This window comes from Crocodylus siamensis, chromosome 15 (assembly GCF_052110815.1).
Source record: "Crocodylus siamensis isolate JL-2025a chromosome 15, ASM5211081v1, whole genome shotgun sequence".
Lineage (NCBI taxonomy): Eukaryota > Metazoa > Chordata > Crocodylia > Crocodylidae > Crocodylus > Crocodylus siamensis.
In genome coordinates this window covers 40,806,295-40,825,931 of record NC_143409.1, presented here as the reverse complement: position 1 = coordinate 40,825,931, position 19,637 = coordinate 40,806,295, and the positions used below count along the sequence as shown (strand labels likewise).

The window sequence follows — 19,637 nt, the reverse complement described above, 5'->3', positions numbered from 1 at the left end:
CAGCCTTACTTTTTGTGGTCTCCTTGCTTGATCTTAAAAATCTAGGGTCTCAGTGAGCCCCGGAGCAAGATGTCACCAAGACTCTGGACTTCCAAATCACGGCCAAAAGATTATCTGAAATCTCTGCTGACGACCCAGATGGGGGCAGGGGGCACTTCCAGTAAGAATGACCTGACACATATGCAACTATAAGGGAAGTGGAGGATTTAACTATGTTTCTAAGCAGGTGGGGGTAAAGTTTTCTCTCCTGGGCTTGTAGATTCACCCACTAATTTCCCAAAATGGCTGTAAGAGCGCCAACACACTCTTCTACTCTTAATATTTGCAAGTGTGCCACAATCATTTGGCTTTCTAGGTGCTACCTTACATTTCCTGATCCTGGTGCTTATTGCTCTCTCTAGCAGCTGGTCACCCCTGAAATCCCCTGACGTGATGGCACATCGCAGGGAAAATAGTTGAAGGGAAGGTATTTTTTTTGTAGCAGCATAGACAAGAAAATCATGGGTTCTTTTTTTTCTGGCTCATGGGTTTATTAATGCCTTTAGCTTCAAGTGATGGTATTATTAGGTAAATGGCTCAAACATATGTTAAACCTATTTATTTCAGAAAAACACAAAGCTCTGTAAGAAATTCACACCTGCTCCCTTCAGAGTTACTGAAAAAGTAAAGGGGATAATTAAAAGCTAGTGGTATACAGGGTTGTATTAACAAGAGCATCATACGAGAATCTCAGGAAGTGACTTCTACTATATTGAGCACTAGTAAGGCCTTATCTTTAGTGTTCACTGTGTTGTGGGCACTAAACTTCAAGATGTGAGTAAATTAGAAAGCATCCAAAGGAAAGCAAAATGATCAGAGGTCCTGAAAACATATTATGTGAGAAAAGATGAAAGAACTGGGATTATTTAGGTTAGGGAAGACTGGGGAGGAGGCATGGCAGTGTTGAAATACAAAAAAAAGTGTTGTTCCAGAAAGAGAAAAATGAATGGTCATACAGAGACTTAAGTTAGATACTAGGACAAACTACCTAACTATACAGGGGATTAAGTGCTAGAATAGATTATCTGGAGAGGTTGTGGAGTCTCTGTTTCTGGATGTTTGTAAGCATAGGGTACATAGATATTTATCCAGTACTCTTTGGACAGAAAGTGATCCTCCTTTTACCAGATGATGCCTTGGTTAAACTTCCTCCCAGCCTTATTTTTATCATAGTTTAGAGCAGGTAGGCATTTTTCAGTCTTCAAACTTGACATCAGGTTTCTCCCTCTACCCTTTGATCTTTCAGATGAACAGTCCTGTCATTTTACAACTGCACAGTGTGCTAAGCATTTCCCCCATTCCCAACATTCAATGAAAGTTGCATAAATCCAAGAAAGGCAATGTAAAAACAAACTGACTGATGATGCTGCCATTCTTCCGATGCCCATAGATACCATCAGAGCAAAAATATCATTCTTATGACAAAACACAGGTCAGGTATTCTCAAGATCCTTATGGGACTTTCCAGATCACCTCCCTTAACATTAGTGATCCTTCTGCTATGACCAACCAGACCTTGGAGCATCATGGAAAAATACCCTTTTTGGCACTGTATGCCCTATTGCTGGGGGCTCCAAAAACAGGCATGTGGGTCCCAGCAATGGCCTCAATAAGGTTTGTGCATCCCAATCATGCAAATGCATAAGAATAACTCAATGGCTTTGCCCTGCATTATTACCTGTGAAGTCAACACCTTAATAGTATCAAACATCTCCACAGGCCCAACAGCTAATCTACCAAAACCAAGCAGCTTAGGTTGGTTGTGGTCAGGAACAACTTCCCAGATCGTGACAGTCATGCACTTCTGCCTTGGCGTGAGGTCTCATGTAGGTATCCAGCTAATGAAGTCCCAGTATGGGCTCCGCACAGGTTTCTACAAAAGTCGATTTTGACAGCCTGAAGGTCTGTCACCAGAACCGGTCATCTCAGGTTTGAAGTACTATCCCATTTCACCAGTCAGTACTTTGTACCGTGAGCCATCTTTAGTCAGATTAAAGGAATTTGGCTCTAAGAAAAAAAACCCCATCATCTCAGATTGTTAGGGACAGCATTTTTATGAAAGCCATAGGGTGCAGTTAAACACAAACAAAATATATATGCTTAATGAGAGTTAGGGCAATATCAGGACACTCTTCATCATACAGGACTGCAAGGAAAAGTCTCCAGTGTCTTTTGCCATCATTACACTGACAACAATATCCTCTAACACATTTTACATCCACAACTAATGGACACCAGAAAGCAATACTTATTCCAAAATCATACAACGCATACTGGAATGCTAGCCCTGCGTGATGCAGCAGTACTCTCACTTCAACAGTTAGATCAGTGCAGTCCACTCTCTCACTGCCCATACTCTTAGGATGTGCTGGGGTCACAGCTGAAGTTCGACATCAGAACAAGCATTGGATGAAAGTGGAGGGCACTTGAATTGAAGTCTGTTGAAGACTGACAATTTCTGGGGTCCAGGACAGTTACTCTCTCACACCTAGGGTCAGAATAGTCCTATCCCCAACACCCAAACTTCCTCTCAGGAGTTTTGGCCATCCAGATACAATCCAGTTTCCAAAAATTCCACTCCCCTGCCCAGACTCATGCCGCCAGCATGCCACAAGGAACTGCAACCTGGCAGTGCTCAAGAGCCCATCCTGAGCTAACCTTAGATCCCATTATTCCCAGACAGGATTTAGACAGATGTTCATGGAAGGGAGGCTTAACCTGAGGTGCCAACCCCTTGTCTAAAAATAGGCCCCCTTGGGGGGCAATAATGTCCCAGAGGGTATGCTCTGTGGAATCTAGCGTTTGGGCATTCAATAGTCCCAAGAAGACAGCAGCTTGGGGGCAATCAGTATTAAGGTTCCCTCCTCTACCCCACTATCCCAGTGGTATCTGGGTTATCATTCCCAGAAGGTGAATGTAGCAGACTCATGAACAAAAAATGTATGCCACAGTGGGTACGTCTACACCAGTGGCTCCCAACCTCAGGTCACGACCCAAATCAGGGTTGCAGGGGGTCCACCCCTCACTCCGCCCCTTCCGCCTGCGGGGGCTCTCCCAGCACACAGTCAGTGCGGCTTTTGCCACCGCTGCCCCTCAACAATCCCAGCCCAGCCCTGGGCTCTGCTGGTGCTGCCGGGCACAAGTGAGTTGGCAGTGGGAGCAGGGTCACAACCCAGATTTAGGGTCACAGCAAAAAAAAAAGGTTGGGAGCCATTGGTCTACACGTTCATTAATACACCATAGTTACAGTGCATTAAGTTTACTTAGTACTTGCATAATAACCAAGTACTAAATCAATGTGAAGTAACTGGTGCTACTGCGCAGTAGCACCGGTGCTAGCTTTTTAGTGACAGTAACTGTGCAGCAGCCTAATACTACTGTGCAGTATCATATTAGCACGTTTTTTGCCCTGCACACTACTGCACAGTAGAATTAGCCTAATTCTAGTGCACAGTTAGCGTCTTGTGTAGACACGCCTGGTGATCATCTATTGACTGCGGATTCTCTGGTGCCTAATGATGTGCAAGCTCCAACAAAAGTATTTCTGACAGAGAGGACATGTGTAGGGTTTCTTGCCTGTGTGGACTCTGATGCCAAATAAGCAGTGAGCTTTACCAGAGCCCTTTCTGCACTCAGCCATTTACAGGACCTCTCTTCTGTGTGGACTTGTTAGTGCCTAATGAAGCCTGAGCCATCAGCGAACTGCTTCCCGTATTCAAAGCAGTGAAAGTGTCTCTCCCCCACGTGGATTCTCTGATATCTCATAAGGACTGGGTTGTGGGTGAAGCTGCCCACATATTCAGGGCATTGATACAGCTCCTCTTCCATGTTTACTGGCTTGTGTTTTAGATGGGGTGACTACATGCTGAAGCTTTCTGCACATTTGGGAAACTAATAATGGCCCTTTCCCACATTGGTTCCCTAAGGTGTAAGAAAGCACTGGCCTATGTATCTCTCCTGTGTGGCTTCTCTTGTGTTTAATAAGACTTGGGGTGCTAGCACAACTTTTCCCACAGACCAGACATTTGTAGGGTCTTTCCCCTGTGTGGGTTCTCTGGTGTCGGGTGAGGTGGGAGCTCAGGCGGCAGCTCTTTCTGCAGTCCAGGCAGTGGTAGGGTTTCTCCCTCATGTGGATTCTCTTGTGTGCAATGAGGCCTGAGCTCACAACAGAGCTTTCCCCACAATCATGACATTTATGGGGTTTCACCCCCATATGGATTCTCTGATGAACTATGAGGGTTGAGCTCCAGTTGATGTTCTTCCCACACTCCATACATTTAAAGGGTCTCTCTCCCATGTGCAGTCTCCAGTGCACAATGAGGTCTCGGCTAAAGCTGAAGTGTTACCTGCAGTCAGGGCATTTATTAGGGTTGCCTGCCCTGTGTGTAGGAGCTCACTCGAAAGCTCTTTCTGCAGACAAGGCACTCACAGGGCTTCTCTCCTGTATAGATGTTTTGATGGATACTGAGGGTGGAGCTTAGGCAGAAGCATTTGCCACCGTCATGGCATTTGTAGGGATTCTCTCCACTGTGGCTTCTCTGATGTGCAACGAGGTGTGAGTTTACACTGAAGCCATTCTCGCACTCAGGGCATTTAAAGGGCTTCTCCCCAGTGTGGATTCTCCAATGTACTGTAAGGATTGATCTCTTATTGAAGCTTTTCCTTCACTCTGGGCAGTTACAGGGTTTCCCTGGTGTCTAGATTTTCTTCTGGGGTTTCCTAGCCTTGGCTTTCCGCATAGCTCTTCTGCTAAGGGAAGCGGTTTAATTCCACAACTCTTCCATGGTGTTTTCCTACCCTTCTGGCTTGGCTTGACTCTCACAGGTCACCATTTGTGCCAGTCCTTGGGAATCACTCCCTTTGGATATGCCCAGTAATGACCCGTACGGTTCCAGTCCCGGCAGACAGTTGTCCTCCTTTTCATTCACCATCCCATCATCTACTGGAATGAAGAGGCAACATCAATATCAGGGTTATTCCCCCCACTCAGAAGTAAAAAACTCTTTTAGGTGACATGGCAGAACAAAATAATATGGTCTGAAATTTGGTGGCCAGTCCCCCAAAGCAGAGGGTCTAGTTCTTTTTTCCACAAGGGACTTGAGCACTTGGGTAGGGAAGCGGGGCACAGAGAATATGGGGATGCGGGAACAAGTCATTCAGTCAGGGATGGGAGATGGAAACAACCCCTGCCATCAGGAAGTGATCGCTGAAGGGGGAACTGAAATGGGGCAGAAGCAGGGTCTGGCTTTTCCCCTTTCTGTCTCTCACCTTGTTCACAGGACAGTGACTGCCAGGGAGATTACAAGAAACAGATCCAAGCTGGACTGGGAGCCAGTAATCTCGCTTCTACTTTATTCTTCTCCTGCCCATTTCAGTGTCCCTCTCCCTTTCTGCCTGCTTCCCCTCTTCTATCACCTCTAGCTGGAACACTCGATTTGTCTTATCCCCAGGGCATTTTTCTCTTTAAACCAGATCAGCTCCTACCAGCATTACTAGGAGTCACAGCCCGTCGGTGCAGGGACACAGCAGCCCTTCTCCTTGCATATCCCAGGGGAGAAATATTGAGCAAGGAGAGACTGTGTGTATAGAAAGTCCCTGTTCTGCTTGCCCCCAGCACTTTTCCCAAGGTCTCTCTTCACTACCTGGAGTCTCCAGCTCAGAAGTTGATGTCGGCAGAGCCAGGGGGTGCCCCAAGAGGCTGATTCCAGCCACCAGAGACAATCCCCGGACCTTCACTAAGCACCAAGGGGCTTTAACGAAGGGCTCTCTCCAGCACAGACCCCACTGGAGGGCAGCAGGTGCTCAGCCCAGGCTCCCAGAGCAGTGTGAAGAAAGGAGCATTAAGGAGCAAACCAGGAAGCTCAACCCCCTAAATCTCGAGCGGGGAGAGTAAAGATAGCAACCACATCTCCTTTAGCAATAATCCAAGCTACAGAAGTTATTGAGACAAATACGTTTGCAAGGAAGCAGGTCTGCTATATCATGACCCATCCTCACATGCTAGGTGAAGACTGGTCTCTTAAAAGGACTCGCTCTCACCTGCCACGATTGGCTATCCCATCTTTCAAACCCATGGGCCCATGCCACACCAGAAGTAGGAAGGTTTAGGGTAGGGCTCAGCAACTAACGGCCTGCTGGATCCGGCGCACAGAACCATTGAATTCAGCCTGTGATTTTATTTTTTGGCTTGATAGTTGGCCTTATCTCCCTGAATCAGTAATTATAATGATGTATCTGCCTCTGTCACAATACCTGGCTGACACTCTGGGAAGCAAAGGGAGATGAAAGTGGGCCTTTGTATGTAATGCACAAGCAGTGATAAAACAGCTCCATTGCTTTCCAACCTCCTTTCCAAACTAAGGGTGTTTTCTTTAGCACTTTTATAACAGCCAGAGATCAGCACGACTTGCCCTACATACACAATAAACAGTATTTCACACTTGCCAAAAAGGCAATGGATTCCTTGGCAGGCCTTAGAATTTCTGGATAGTATGGTTAATGGGATCTGGGCAATTACCTGATACTACACCATGCTGGCTCAGATCTAAAACTCTTGAATTGCAAAAATTGTTTTGGTGCTTGCTTTTATCTGTATCCACTGGTTCAGTAAAAATACCTCCACTTCAAACCATCTCCATGTTCATGCACGTAGTGCTGCTATTGTGTTAAGCAGTTGCAGGAGTGATTGGGCACAGAAGAGAGCAATAAGTGGCAAGGGATGGAACAGGACAGTGTTAGCCAGAAAGCTTATGGGTATTTGTGTATTTGGATATATTGAAAACTAGAAAATGAGGCAAAGATTTTCTTCACTCAGCTGCTGTTTTATGCCATGGTGGTGTAATTGAACTAGAGACATTAAAGACACAGGAGGCAGAGAGAAGATAGACATCTCCTATACAGAGTATCAGGGCCAGACCAAGATGGCAGAGTCTTTCTATTATTTACCAGGGAATGTAACCCTCCCCTAAATGGTTGTATTGCAATACATCAGAACAGGGTTGTGCAACTTAAACTTCACTTTCTGGTCACCACTAATGGGATGCTCTCTCAGAGACTAGGAGATATCAGCACACCTGCAAGCAGAAAATTGGACTATATATACAGGTGCAGGAATAGATAACAACTCACCACATAGTGAGGACACAAGGGCTACTGCTTTGTTTTCAAATCCTTTTTCCTCTAATAAGGTGGTTTAATAAATAATTTTGGGGGATCACTGAAACTGCTCTGGGAGGCTCACATGGAACCTGTATGCTGTACATTCCTGTGTCAGACAGTTGTGGATTTGGTCCCTCTTCACTCTGTATAGCTGAGATCCCAGATGACCCTCTGGCTGTGACTTGGGATTCTGGGTCTCTGTGAGAGTGTCCTGCCCTGGGACTTAACCGAAGTCTTGGGGTGGAGGGAACAGTTTAGGACAAGTTGGAGAGCCTGCAAAATTTATAGGTGAGTAGTGGGGTCCTCAGCAAAAGTAACATCCAGTGCCTTGTTTAAACAGAAGATGTTAGCTCTGCAGAAGCCCCTTCACCCTTCTGTGGCCTTGCCTGGCGTACTAAGTTTGCTCCTAATGTGTATTCAGTATGCAATCTTCTTGTATGGCTATGATAAGTGGCTGCCTTTTAGAAGGGCCCTGAGGGCAGTGAAATCCAGGCCCTCAGCTTTCCACCACTCTGAACCATAAAGCTTGACTGCAGAATAGTATGGGGTAAAAGATAAGATACAAAGCACTAAATTAGCAAGGGAATGTGTGCATACCTCTTCTGCTGCAGATAAACTCATCTCACACCTCCATAAACCAGCTTTCAGAATAGGTTTAATAGCACTTATTAAAATGCCACAGGATTTGCAGTGAAGTATTGGCAATATATGGCAAAATAAGTCAGCTTAACCCTCGAAGTCTTCCAATCGTGTGTCTCTTCACCTACATCTTCCAAGTCATCCTGACCCACCATCCCTTGCTCCAAACAGTAGCCAGGCCATTTGTATGCTTTTGTGCAAACTTAGTTTTTTCTTGTTCTCTAAATATGCAAATGAACAACTGCTAGTTAAGCTTTCTGCATCTTGTCCCATGTTCCTCTATTTCTGTCATCCTTAGGCTCTCAAGATGTAGGTACTGTGGAGTTTAACAAGAGGTTTGTTTGAAGGAAAGGCACTTTTGCTGTAACAGCAGACACAGCCAAGAAAGAGAGTTAGAATCATTTCCTGGCTTGCAGTATCAATAATTCCATCAGCCATGAGCAAGTGTGAGAAGTATTAATGTCTAAATCAGGGGTTAGCAACTGTGAAGAGATTTTATCCAGCCTGCCAAGTCAGGGTGCCAGCAACAGAGAAAACTGATGTCAGCGTTAAAGGAAATTAGTAGGCAGCCAGCAGTGGTGGCCCACCTTTTAACCAAGCTGAATTAATTCAGCTCACCATTGCTTTAAGGCTGCTGACCCTTTGGCTAAATTATCTGATGCTACTTAGGACACTTCCAAGTTTACCCTGGACATGGAAGAGGCTTGTTACCAGATTTGCCCGCTACTTTGGGGTGTGCTCATTTATTAGGGCTAGGGTCTTGGTAATTCTATGAATGTGCTGCTTGTGTTACTTGTGTTTCTATACGGAGCTGTATCTCTCCCTTCTGCAAGCCCTCACCCCCAATGGAGCTATCTTGCAGGACTCAGTTAAGTGGGGCTGGGTTCCTCCAGTCCCCAAATCAGTCATACACACAAACACACACAGATTAACGTGACACGCCTGACCTGGCCAGGTTGATCAGCATGGACAGGCTGACACCCTCATATGCCAAGAATCAGTTCATCAGAGCAACAATAAACTACAGTCAGACACAAGCAGTTAAACAGAATACCTCTGAATCTGGCTGGGTGTCCAGATGATACCCTCATAGGCCATCATTCAGTTCATTAGGGCACGTCTGAGCCAAACTGGGTCAATCAGCCTGTACAAGCTGATCCCCTTATGTGTTTCGAACTCAGCATGTCCCAATCTTTTAGTCTCTTGATGAGCAGACCCCACAGTATTTCTGGGCTTCACAGGGATCTTTAGCTTAGGTAAGAGGGGCGTTGCTACAGAGCAAGTGGGGAAAGAGAAGTAAAGAAGGTGAATATACCCAGTTACCACCAGTTTGACTATAAAAGTTATTTATTGCTAAGTAGATTAAGTATATATTGACACTAGTAGTAATAGACATGCAAAGGAAAAACAAACAGTCACAGTATACCCTGGTTTCACTAAGTATTTGGGGAAACTTAGCTCAAGCTTAACTAATACAGTTCAAGTTCAGAAATCTATGCTTAGAGGGAGAGAAGAGAAAAGAGAGAGAGAGCTGGGATCTCACCAGTCCAAGGCACTTGGGTTGCAAAGCTGACAGGTTAAAGTTTTCAGCACAGTCCTTGAAGGGAGATGATCTTCCTCCTGCCGCCTCTCCAGAAGAAAGTGAGTGGTGTCAGCACCCCCACTGCTGCTTCTTTTTACAGATTTTTATACCCTCAGTTTAGTTTCTTTCAAGCATTGTCAATATTGTAAATCAAATTGTTTTGACATTTTTATGGATAGCAGATATCTCTCTTGGTGTTTTCAGAAACAACCTCTCCATTGACAAGGGGTTATCTGAGTGGAACATCCCAGGAACTTAATTGATACTCAGTAAAACACCTACTTGGAGCCAGCTTGACATTTTTATGGATAGCAGATATCTCTCTTGGCATTGTTAGAAACACCCTTTTTATTAACAAGGGATGTTTGGATTTTTGCTTGCTGTGAACAAGCCTCAGCTTAGCATGACTTTTTAGATCTTACTATAGTCTTTTAACAGACTTAAGGCAATTATTGGAGTGTTCATAACCTGTTGTGGAGAGGACTTCCACCAGTCGTCTCGGGAAAAGTATGACAACACTTGTGGTCAGGGCTCCAACGGGCTGGACACTGTGATGAACCCTGTACCATTGTTCAAATGTTGCCCATACCCTCTCTGACTCGGTCTATTGCCTCAGCATTCCCTAACCCGGCAACCGAGTTGTAGCCAATTAAGTTTACATAGGCCTCCCATAGTGGGACCGGGGAATATACGGCCTGAGATGCCTATTAAACTTACTTTTGCTTAGAGTTGTGTGGGGGGGGGGAAGTCCTTTGTAAATCCAGATTAGAACTGGTCTGATACATGCTGAGCTGGGTGTAAGGGTCAATTAGCATTGGGAGCACAGGTTCCCCATCATGCAGTGCTCCCCTGCTTCGCTGATCCCAGAATTCACTGCAGTCTCTGCTTCAGGTTTTCTGTTTAGGTTGGGGGGGTGAGTCTTTGTGAGTCAGACAGTCTGTGTCCTGTATCAGGGTTCCCCAAGAACATGGAGCTGACAGGTAACAGGCTAGATGTAGGGGATTCCTAAAAAGAAAAAAACATTGATTTTATCACCACTGGTATAAAGAGTTACAATTCAGTGAATACCTTATACTTTTTCTTTCTCTCTTGCCATAGCAGTGGCATTGTAAAGAGGTAGATAAAGGAGGACAGGGAGATTTGATAACAGTCTTCAAATACCTGAAGGGCAATTATAGAAAAGATGAAGACTGACTGTTCTCTATAGCCACAGGACTAGGAGCAATGGTCTCAAGCTGTAGAAAAAGAAATTTAGGTTGGATGTTAGAAAGCGCTTTCAATCTATGAGGCCACTGACAGATGTTAAGTTAAAGGTTCATGGGATATGAGGTGTGATCCTAACAATTGCAAATCCAATTTTTAATTCTGAAAACCAGTCCAGGCTTCCTAAAGATCAATGCTAACTGACTGACAATTTCTGGTGCTCTATAATAAACCCCCGCCATACACACACTCCCAATCTCCAAACCCCTATGTGGAATAGTAGACAATACCATATGTCTGTGTTTCCTGATTTACAGTAATTTAAACTGGTACTGTACTCATCACAGTTTGAAAAATCATGACTTGTTGGCAACTATAGCTCTTGAGTTACTTAAGCTTCTGGCAGTGAATTTTACTTGTTTTCTGAGTAAGGGCTTGTCTACATAGGGGACATAAATGGTAAAACAACACTTTAGTTTAATTACATCAGTTTGGTTAAGCTGGAATAACTCCAACTTATGAAATAATAGCCGCTTTTTCCAGTTTAGCACATATTCCTTTCAAAGTTTCCTCTCCCATAGATTGTAACAATCCAGCAATACCATCTTCCAATTATTCCATTCTCCTCCTCAGGGGTGCCAGTGGGCAGCACATGTGCCAGAAGTGAAACAGGCAGTCTCTGTGGCACGTGGCAAATCTGGGATAGGACATGCAGTGCAGTAGCAGGAGGAGGACAGGGCAAAAAGCAGAGCAGCAGATGGCAGGGGAAGGGAATCAGAATGACTCTAGGGGAGAGTTCAGGACTAATTTGTGGCATGCCTGCCAAAAAGGTTGGCCCCCACTGCTCCTGCCTAGCCTGATCCCCCTGCCATCATGTGTCATGGATCCTCAATTTCTCAATGTCCCCTCCATTGCCAGCCATAGATCCCACAGTCCCAGAGATGTGCATGGAGCCAAACCATGACAGAGGAAAGGGTCTGTCCTCAGCGTGGATACTTTGGTGTCTAATAAAGGCTGAGTTCACACAGAAGCCTCCACACAGGTGGGACATTTATAAAGCCGGACTTCTGAGGGGATTCTCCTGTGTCTTACAAGAGTTGAGCTGTCGTTGTACCTCTTGCCGCAGTCAGGGCATTTAAAAGGTCTCTTACCCGTGTGGTTTCTCTGATGTTTCATGAGAACTGAGCTGTGACTAAAGCTTTTCTCACACTCGGGACATTTATAGGGTGTCTCCCCTGTGTGTGTGGTCTTGTGTTGAATAAGGACTGACTTCACAGTGAAGGTTTTCCCACAGTCAGGACACTAATAACATCCCTCTCCCATGTGGGTTCCCTGAGGTGTAACCATCACCAGCCTCTGTTTCTCTCCTGTGTGGATCCATTTGTGTTTAATAAGGCCTGAGCTATCAGTGTAGCTTTCCCCGGAGACCAGGCACTTGTAGGGTCTTTCCTCCGTGTGGTTTCTCCAGTGTCGGGTAAGGTGGGAGCTCAGGCGGAAGCTCTTCCCGCAGTCCAGGCAGTGGTAGGGTTTCTCCCCCGTGTGGATTCTCAGGTGTCTAAGATGGTCCAAGCTGTTGCTGAAGCTCTTCCCACAGTCTGGGCAGTGGTAGGACTTCTCACCTGTGTGGCTCCTCCGGTAGGTAATAAGGTGAGTGTAGCATTTCCCACAGTCCATACATTTAAAGGGTCTCTCTCCCATGTGGATTGTCTGGTGCATGATGAGGTCTCAACTCACACTGAAGTGTTTCCTGCAGTTGGGGCATCTAAAGGGTTTGTCTACGTGGTGCGTTGCCCCATGGGCAAGATAGGAACTCACTTGGAAGCTCTTCCTGCACCCCAGGCACTCGTAGGGCTTCTCTCCTGTGTGGATTTGCCAGTGCGTGCCGAGCATGAAGCTCAGGTGGAAGTTTTTCCCACACTCATGGCATCTGTAGGGTTTCTCTCCTGTGTGGATCCTGTAGTATTTAATCAGGGTTGATCTCATACTGAAGTTCTTCCTGCAGTCGGGACACTCATAGGGTTTCTCTGCAGTGTGGATTCTGTGGTGCAGGATCAAGAAGGATCTCCCATTAAAGATTTCCCTACACTCCAGGCATTTATAGGGTTTGTCTCTAATATGCAGTCTGATGTACAAGGAGGTCTGAGCTCCCACTGAAGCTTTGCCTGCAATGAGTGCAGTTAAAGGGTTCCTCTGCTATGTGGTTTCTTTTGTGTGGTTTGGCCTCCCTGCAATCTCTCATGGTGGACATAGGCTTGTCTGGTGGTTCTTCTATAAGGCGGTATTCCTGACCTTCTGGCTTGCATCGCTTTTCATAGGTCACTGCTTATTCAGGATGCTGGGAAACCTCTTGAGATCTGCATGAAAACATCTCATATGGCTTTGTCTCCTGCTGAGAGTTCCCTTCCTTGTCATTCACCTTCCTATCTTCTGCTGGAATAAAGAGGAGATAGCCACACCCAAGTCATTCTTTGTGCTGGAAAATAAAGAATCGTGGGAATCGAGGAATAGCCCAACTAAGTAAAAAGAAGATAACAACAACAATCTGAAATCGGGGGTCAAATCTGACAAAGGAACCACTTCTTCTACCAAACGTTATCTGAACACCCAGAAGATGTTGATGCCTGCTATGACAATGGGACCTCAGCTGAGGGGAGCTCAAGTTGCTTTCCATAAATGCCAGCAGATTCCTGCACCCACTCATATCTTCCAAATTAGCTTTCCAAACAGATGCCTTACCTGTGCATGCAGCTCTCAGGCTTTGTTTTTCCTCTGCATCCAGTGTGCCTCATTACACCATCTATTGCTCCATAAGAGAGCTCTGTAGAAGAAGTATGCCTTGCTTATATGGAGTTTGAATTATGTGCACCCTGGGTTTATACACATATATGTATCCTTGTTTGATTTTTTTCTGAAGTTTTATTAGGAAATGCCATAGCATTTTTAAAATTAGGTTAAATTGTTTAAAATTCTGTGTTTAAAAAAATTACAGCATTTGATTAAATAGGTTAAAATTAGGCACAACATTTTCTGTTGGGGAGTATGACATTTTAATTCTCTCCCCCATTGCAGGCCAATTCCACATTGGTTTGTCATTACAGCGGGGCTCTGTAAACATGGGCAGTGGATAGGGAGTGAGCGATAGTGGATAAGGAGCGAGAAAGCTGCGTTCTAGTCACCATTCAATCATGGATTTGAGGAGTTACAGCTTCTTACGCCCTGTTGTTTCCTTGAAATGAAGAGGATAACATACACATCCCCAACTGGTCTGATCTCAGGAATCAGATGCCAAAAATGAAGTGATTTTTAAAAATAATAGATACTGGGTTCTTTATGTTGGCTTCCTGTTTTTGGCACCTTCTAGACTCACATTTTCTCTGCTAACATGCTAACAACAAAGGGAGTACGTCACTTAGTTCACTTTTTCATTGAAAGCCACGTACTTGTGTAAACACAGGACTGTTGAGTTCACTGAACAAAAAAGGAAAGAGTAGGTGCGTCTACACAAGACACTTAATGCATGGTACACTTAATTCTACTGCGCATTAGTATGTCACAGCAAAAGCCATGCTAATGTGCCGTGGAATTAGCCTACTGCACATTAAGCATCGCAAATTCCCCTACTTCCAGACTTAGTTCCAGTTGGCTAACATTGTATTTTATGTAACCTACTTGCATTCCCCTCCTCACCGCTATTCCTCTTGTTAGTCCCTCATCTGGGTGCTTTATGTTTCCCTATTGGCTTTATCATCTCTTTGGGTTCATAACTCTTAACATCTACTAATAAAATTCAATCTACTTATCAAAGACTTTTCTATAGATTAAAATTAGACATATGGTTAACTTTATGTAGTGTGGATATCCCCATATATACCAGAGCTGTATGCGTCTCAGCAACAAGATAATTCACATTATAGGAAAAGTTTAAAAAAACCACACACAAATTTTTAAATGAAAAATGTAAATTAAAAAATCACAATGGGAACAAAGGAAGTCCTGTGATAGAAAACAATGATGGCAGCTGGGCGCTGATAATATTGTAGCTCACTCATGACTGTGTCAGGAGGTATCAGAGCAGTCAGAACAACATATAACCTCTTAAAAAAATTGTGGCAAATACACTCCAGCATAACAGAAAAACAACAGTATTTGTATAGGTTACATTATTTATTTATTAGATTTATATCCCTCCATATCCAAAAGGCTCAGAGCAGTTTTCAATAAAAAACAACCCATGGACAACAGGATTAGTATAGTAACATACATTGCATTATTCATGATTTAAAAAAAAAGATTTATCTAATTCATGGAATAAAAATAAAACCCATATGGATACACAACATCCTTGGACAACAAGTTGAAAACAAGCTTGTGACTCAGGATTCACTCTGTAAGGACATAGCTACTAGCACTGATTTTTGTTTTCAATTATTGCTATTAAAACCTTAAATTAAGTAACACAATGACAACCTTAAGCACCATGCTGACCCAAGCAAATGATGGTGAGCTAAGAATAAAATGTCAGAAAAAAGTATCAGAGAAAAACTCCCTTTAAATAAATACCTGGAGTCAAAGTTCATCTAGAGAGGATCACATGAAATGGAGTAGCAGTCCAGAAAGAATAGTAAGTCTTATAACAAACTTTTGAGCTGCTGTGACTATGGGTTAAATCCTATATCACGTTATATGCCTAAGTGGTCCATATTGAGCAACTTTACTGCAGTTATTGTCACTTATACACAGTCTGGGATACTATTTTGTCACAGGAGGGAACAGAATTACCTGCCAAATGAAAAATGAAGGAGGAGGGCCTTCTCACCTTTTAGCCCTACAGGTGAATGGCCAAGACACTTGCGAGAGATCTGGATCCTTGGCTCCCCTCACTCAGAGGGGTTTGAACCTGTAACTTCTCCTTCCCACCAAAATGCTCTGATTACAAGGCCATAGGCCAGGCATCCCAGTCCCCTTATTAGTGCCGAATAAAGGGGAAAAATCACTCCCCACAATTCACTAGCAACGCGTCTACTAATGCAGCCCATTATGTCGTTAGACTTCTTCGCAATAAGGGCAAATTGTTTTCCAAGCAGCAGCAGCAGTGGGCTTGTTCTACCACTGTAAAGAGTCTGGGGTAGAGGAAACGGGAATGGGAGCACTTCCAGCATCCCCTCCCCACTGGAAGTCTTTGCCACAGCAAGGGAAGCTCTGTACTGCCCGTGCTAGGCCACAGGACCTGGGCAGTTCAGCACACCAAGCAGCGTACCTGGCAGGAGGGGTGCACCATTCCACTTGCCCCGCTCACCTCCCCAAAATACTCGCCACAATGCGAGGAAGCACAGTGAGATGTCAGTCCAGGCATCATGGAGTGTATACACCCTAGCTGTGCTGCTTCCCCTGCTACTACAAAGACTCTGGCTAGGAGGGACCCTGATGCCCCTTCCTAGTTGGGGCCATGGCAGGTGCCCCACTCACCCTACCCTAGTTACACTATTGTTCACTGAATAAAGTAGATAAACAGCACTGGGCACGTTTCTGACTCCCTAGGAGAAGGGGCCTAGAATATAACCCAGGGTCCCTTCCTTTCAGGGCATCGCACCAAATCCTATGCTCTTGTGTTCTTCATTGTGGTTGTCTGTATCTCCCCTTCTTGATTTCCCAAGGAACCAGATTCAAGAGGAAGGCTAGGGAAGAGTCTCCGAGGGATCAGACAGGGACAGGAAGTGGCTTTCCTCTCTCTGCTTCTCACCTTATGTATAGGACAGTGACTCTGCCTAGGGAGGCTGTAGTGAATGCATCTGGGATGAGCTGGGACCTGGGCATCTCTCTCCTGCTGCCGCATCCAGCCTCTCCTTTTCTGTTCCTGCCTCTAGCTAGGGCACTTGGTCACTCATCTACTCCTGCATTTACTCTTTGGTAGCTGAATCAACTGCCACAAGTGCCAGCAGGGACAAGAGCCTATTTGTGTGTCTGACAGCAGCAGATCTGGGTCTCCAACACTCATGGAGCAGAGATAGGAGTGATGAAGGAGTTGTGGGTACATAAAGCCACTTTCCCTGCCCAGTCTCAGCACTTCCCCAGTAATCTCTACATTACCTGGAGGCATTTTGACTCAGGAGTGGGTGTCAGCAAAGTCCAGGGCTGCCCTAGGGGGCTAGGTCCAGTTACCAAGGTAAATACCCTCCTCAGCTGAGCCCCGCAGGAGTTTTGATAAGGACTGGCCACAGTCAGACGCTGCTGGGGGAGCTGCAGCTGCTTATCCTGGGATCTCAGACCGCAGCGGAGAAGGAAGCAGTAACAACAGCCTGGAACCCAGGAAGCTCATTCCCCCCCATATCCGGAGCAGAGAGACAGAAAGAAAAAGAGAGAGAACAATAGCAGCCTCCTCTCCCTTAGCAATATCCAGAGCCCTCTGGTGACAGGATTTAATGAGACAAATACAGGCCAGAAATACTCCCAGCTGCTTAACAGCATCTTCTTGGCCACACTTCTGTGACCAACAGAGGGCTCTGATTGTGCACAGCAAAGCTGGATTGCAGCTCTGTGACCCCTTCTATTGTAACCGGTGGATCCCTAGCTGAACTGGAGACACCAGGTAAAGGGGAAAGACTTCAAGGAAAGTGCTGAGGATGGGCAAGACAGTGACACTCTGCACTTACAGCCCTAGGAACCACCACTCTCGCAACCTGTGGGAGTGTGCTTCCTTGTTAAGAAGTGTTGGTTGTAGCTGTGTTGGTCTAAGCGCATAGGCTGACAAGGTTTTTTGAATAATCTGATATCTTTCAATAGACCAACTAAAATAGATGGAAACATTCTTCTCTGCAAGCTTTAAGGTACAAACACCCTTCCCCAGGCAGAGGAAGCATCACTTGTTAAGAATGCACCCATCAAAGGGTTCACCGATATCTTAACAAGGAAGCTTCTGCTTGAATCTGCTCCAGAGGTCAGGGAAGATGGAAGTGGTTCAGTTAGGAGAACAAGGGAAAGATATAAGGCTTCTTGAGGGGAGATCATGAATGAAGCCAAGTGGCATTTCTTTTTTCTCTGCATGGGGTAGGAGTTTTGGGGAAGATAAGAGAAATGGATGGGAGATAGGGGAAGACAGAAGAGTCAGCGTGAAGTGCAGTAGATTTGACCACCCGTGTTTAATTGCGGAAATTAGAGGGAGAGAAGAGCGAGTGACACAGAGGAGAAAGAAAATGGCAGGTTATTCCTAATTTAATAATCTGTCCTCATTACTAACGCCACCTGAGACAAGGTAAATACAGGTCAGGACTAGGAGCAATGGTCTCAAGAAACAGCAGTGGAAACGTATGTTGGAGAATAGGAACTTGCTGACTATGAGGGTGGTTAAGCATTGGAACAGGCTACCTAGAGAAGTTGTGGAAACTTTATCCCTGGGAATTTTCAAAAGCAGATTGGATGGACACTTGGTTGACATGATCCTGCCTTGAGCAAGGGGTCTGGACTAGATGACTTCATGAGGTCCCTTTCAGGTTTACTTTCCTATGATCCCAAGCCTTCACATCCTTCTCACCCTGACAGGCTGGAGAATAACATCCATATTTTGATCCAGATCCTCCTGGAAACAGGGAAGAGAAATGGCTGCAAGGGAACCACCCCAGGTAGGGAATTTTTCAGGGAGCAGCTAAGAGGGTTCGTTCTGCAGCCAGGACTCAGATTCAACAATTCCCAGCAGCTTTGGACAGCGGTCCGGGTATTTATTGGACTCGCACTGCTAGAGGTTTCAACCTATTAGCCAGAGGCTGATGTGACAGGCTAGTGAAACTATCCACCATTCCTGCCCTGAAATACTGAAAAGTGACAACCGGTTCATCTCCTGGAGGGTGGAAAAGGGAAATGGGAAGTGCAGGAGGTTTAGTCTGGAGGTATCATAGGTAAAACGCAGGAAACATAGAAAGGGAAGGGTCCAGGAAGGAAAAGTTCTTCTGGGTTTTCTTACTGTGAGGTCAGTCCTCCTGGAGGCTGGAAATGAGCTTGAATGTTGCCAGATTTAAGTAATAATAAAAGTAGCACTGGCCTCACCTGCCCTCTTGATTCATATTTTGCTCCTCTATGCCAACAAAATGATCATGAAAAAAGTTAAACTCCTAAGAAATATTGTGAGTCATCTGATTAAATCACTGGTGTTCTCAGCTCTGGGCATCATGGCCTCCCCATGGGAACAGTGGGGTTTAACATAAGCTTTCTGAAATTCCTTCTTCTCCCCAGGAAAAGGTCCCAGCTCTGTGTGGGGACAGCCTATGACTGATCTCATGAGATTCTGGCTGAGGCAGCATGTGCTGAGTGGGGGACTCTTGTTGTTTCAGGGGTTAGTGACCTTTGAAGAAGTCGCTATTTATTTCAATAAAGGGGAGTGGGCTCTGCTGGACCCCACTCAGAGAAGCATCTACAAGGACGTCATGCAGGAGAATTATGAGACCATGGCCTCACTCAGTGAGTATTCCTGTCCCCTGCTGGGAGGAAGCCGTGGGGGTCTCTGCTGTGTCCAGATGAACTTCTCCAAAGTCCTCCCTAGTACACTGGGTTTCTGGGGGGAACTGTCCTGGAGTTCCCAGAATTTTTCAGCAAGAGACTGTTCCTTTCAAACCCCTCTTAATCCATCCTGATCCCTACACACTTGCTCTGTCCCAGAAGCAGATCCCCTGCCCTGAACTTCTTGCCGAGAACATCACACGTCTGTCATGAACCCTATGAACTCCCTATGAACTCTTGGAGGTGGACTCCAAGAATATTTTCTCCTCCATTGGCCTGCACAGATCCTATGTTTTCCGTGTATCTGTGAACAGCTCTGTCTCAGACTACCTGTAAATCTCTGGTCTTCTCTGCTTCCTTTCTGAGCCCCAGAAGTTGCAGTTCCCAAACCTGTTGTGATCACCCAGCTGGAACAGGGAGAAGAGCCATGGGTTGAAGATCTGCAGAAGTCTATGGAAAGGGAGAACCTGTATGACATCTGCCCAGGTAAAGAGCTGCTTAAATGGACTCCCAGATCCTCCATCATGCA

The 19,637-nt window shown here is 45.4% G+C and overlaps 2 protein-coding genes and 2 pseudogenes across 9 annotated transcripts in view; 2 read left to right on the top strand and 2 right to left on the bottom strand.

The window, feature by feature from the left end:
- LOC149852427 (E3 ubiquitin-protein ligase TRIM21-like) overlaps positions 1-19,637 on the top strand; it is a 46,905-nt gene that overhangs the window by 10,175 nt on the left and 17,093 nt on the right. The window lies entirely within an intron of this gene.
- The window catches only part of LOC149852429 (uncharacterized), a 36,669-nt gene that overhangs the window by 14,325 nt on the left and 2,707 nt on the right, over positions 1-19,637 (top strand). The window contains exons 1-4 of one of the 8 annotated variants that reach the window (XM_090028923.1): positions 17,135-17,207; positions 18,158-18,237; positions 18,943-19,069; positions 19,475-19,594. In XM_090028923.1, coding sequence (XP_089885049.1) covers positions 18,214-18,237; positions 18,943-19,069; positions 19,475-19,594 — 271 coding nt within the window. In that variant the 5' untranslated portion in view covers positions 17,135-17,207; positions 18,158-18,213. Of the gene's footprint in view, positions 1-17,087; positions 17,446-18,157; positions 18,238-18,844; positions 19,070-19,474; positions 19,595-19,637 lie in introns of those variants that run through there. The other 7 variants (XM_090028922.1, XM_090028925.1, XM_090028921.1 and 4 more) reach the window with 7 other exon arrangements.
- Positions 617-6,113, bottom strand: LOC149852431 (uncharacterized; annotated as a pseudogene).
- On the bottom strand, positions 10,430-15,974 carry LOC149852430 (uncharacterized; annotated as a pseudogene).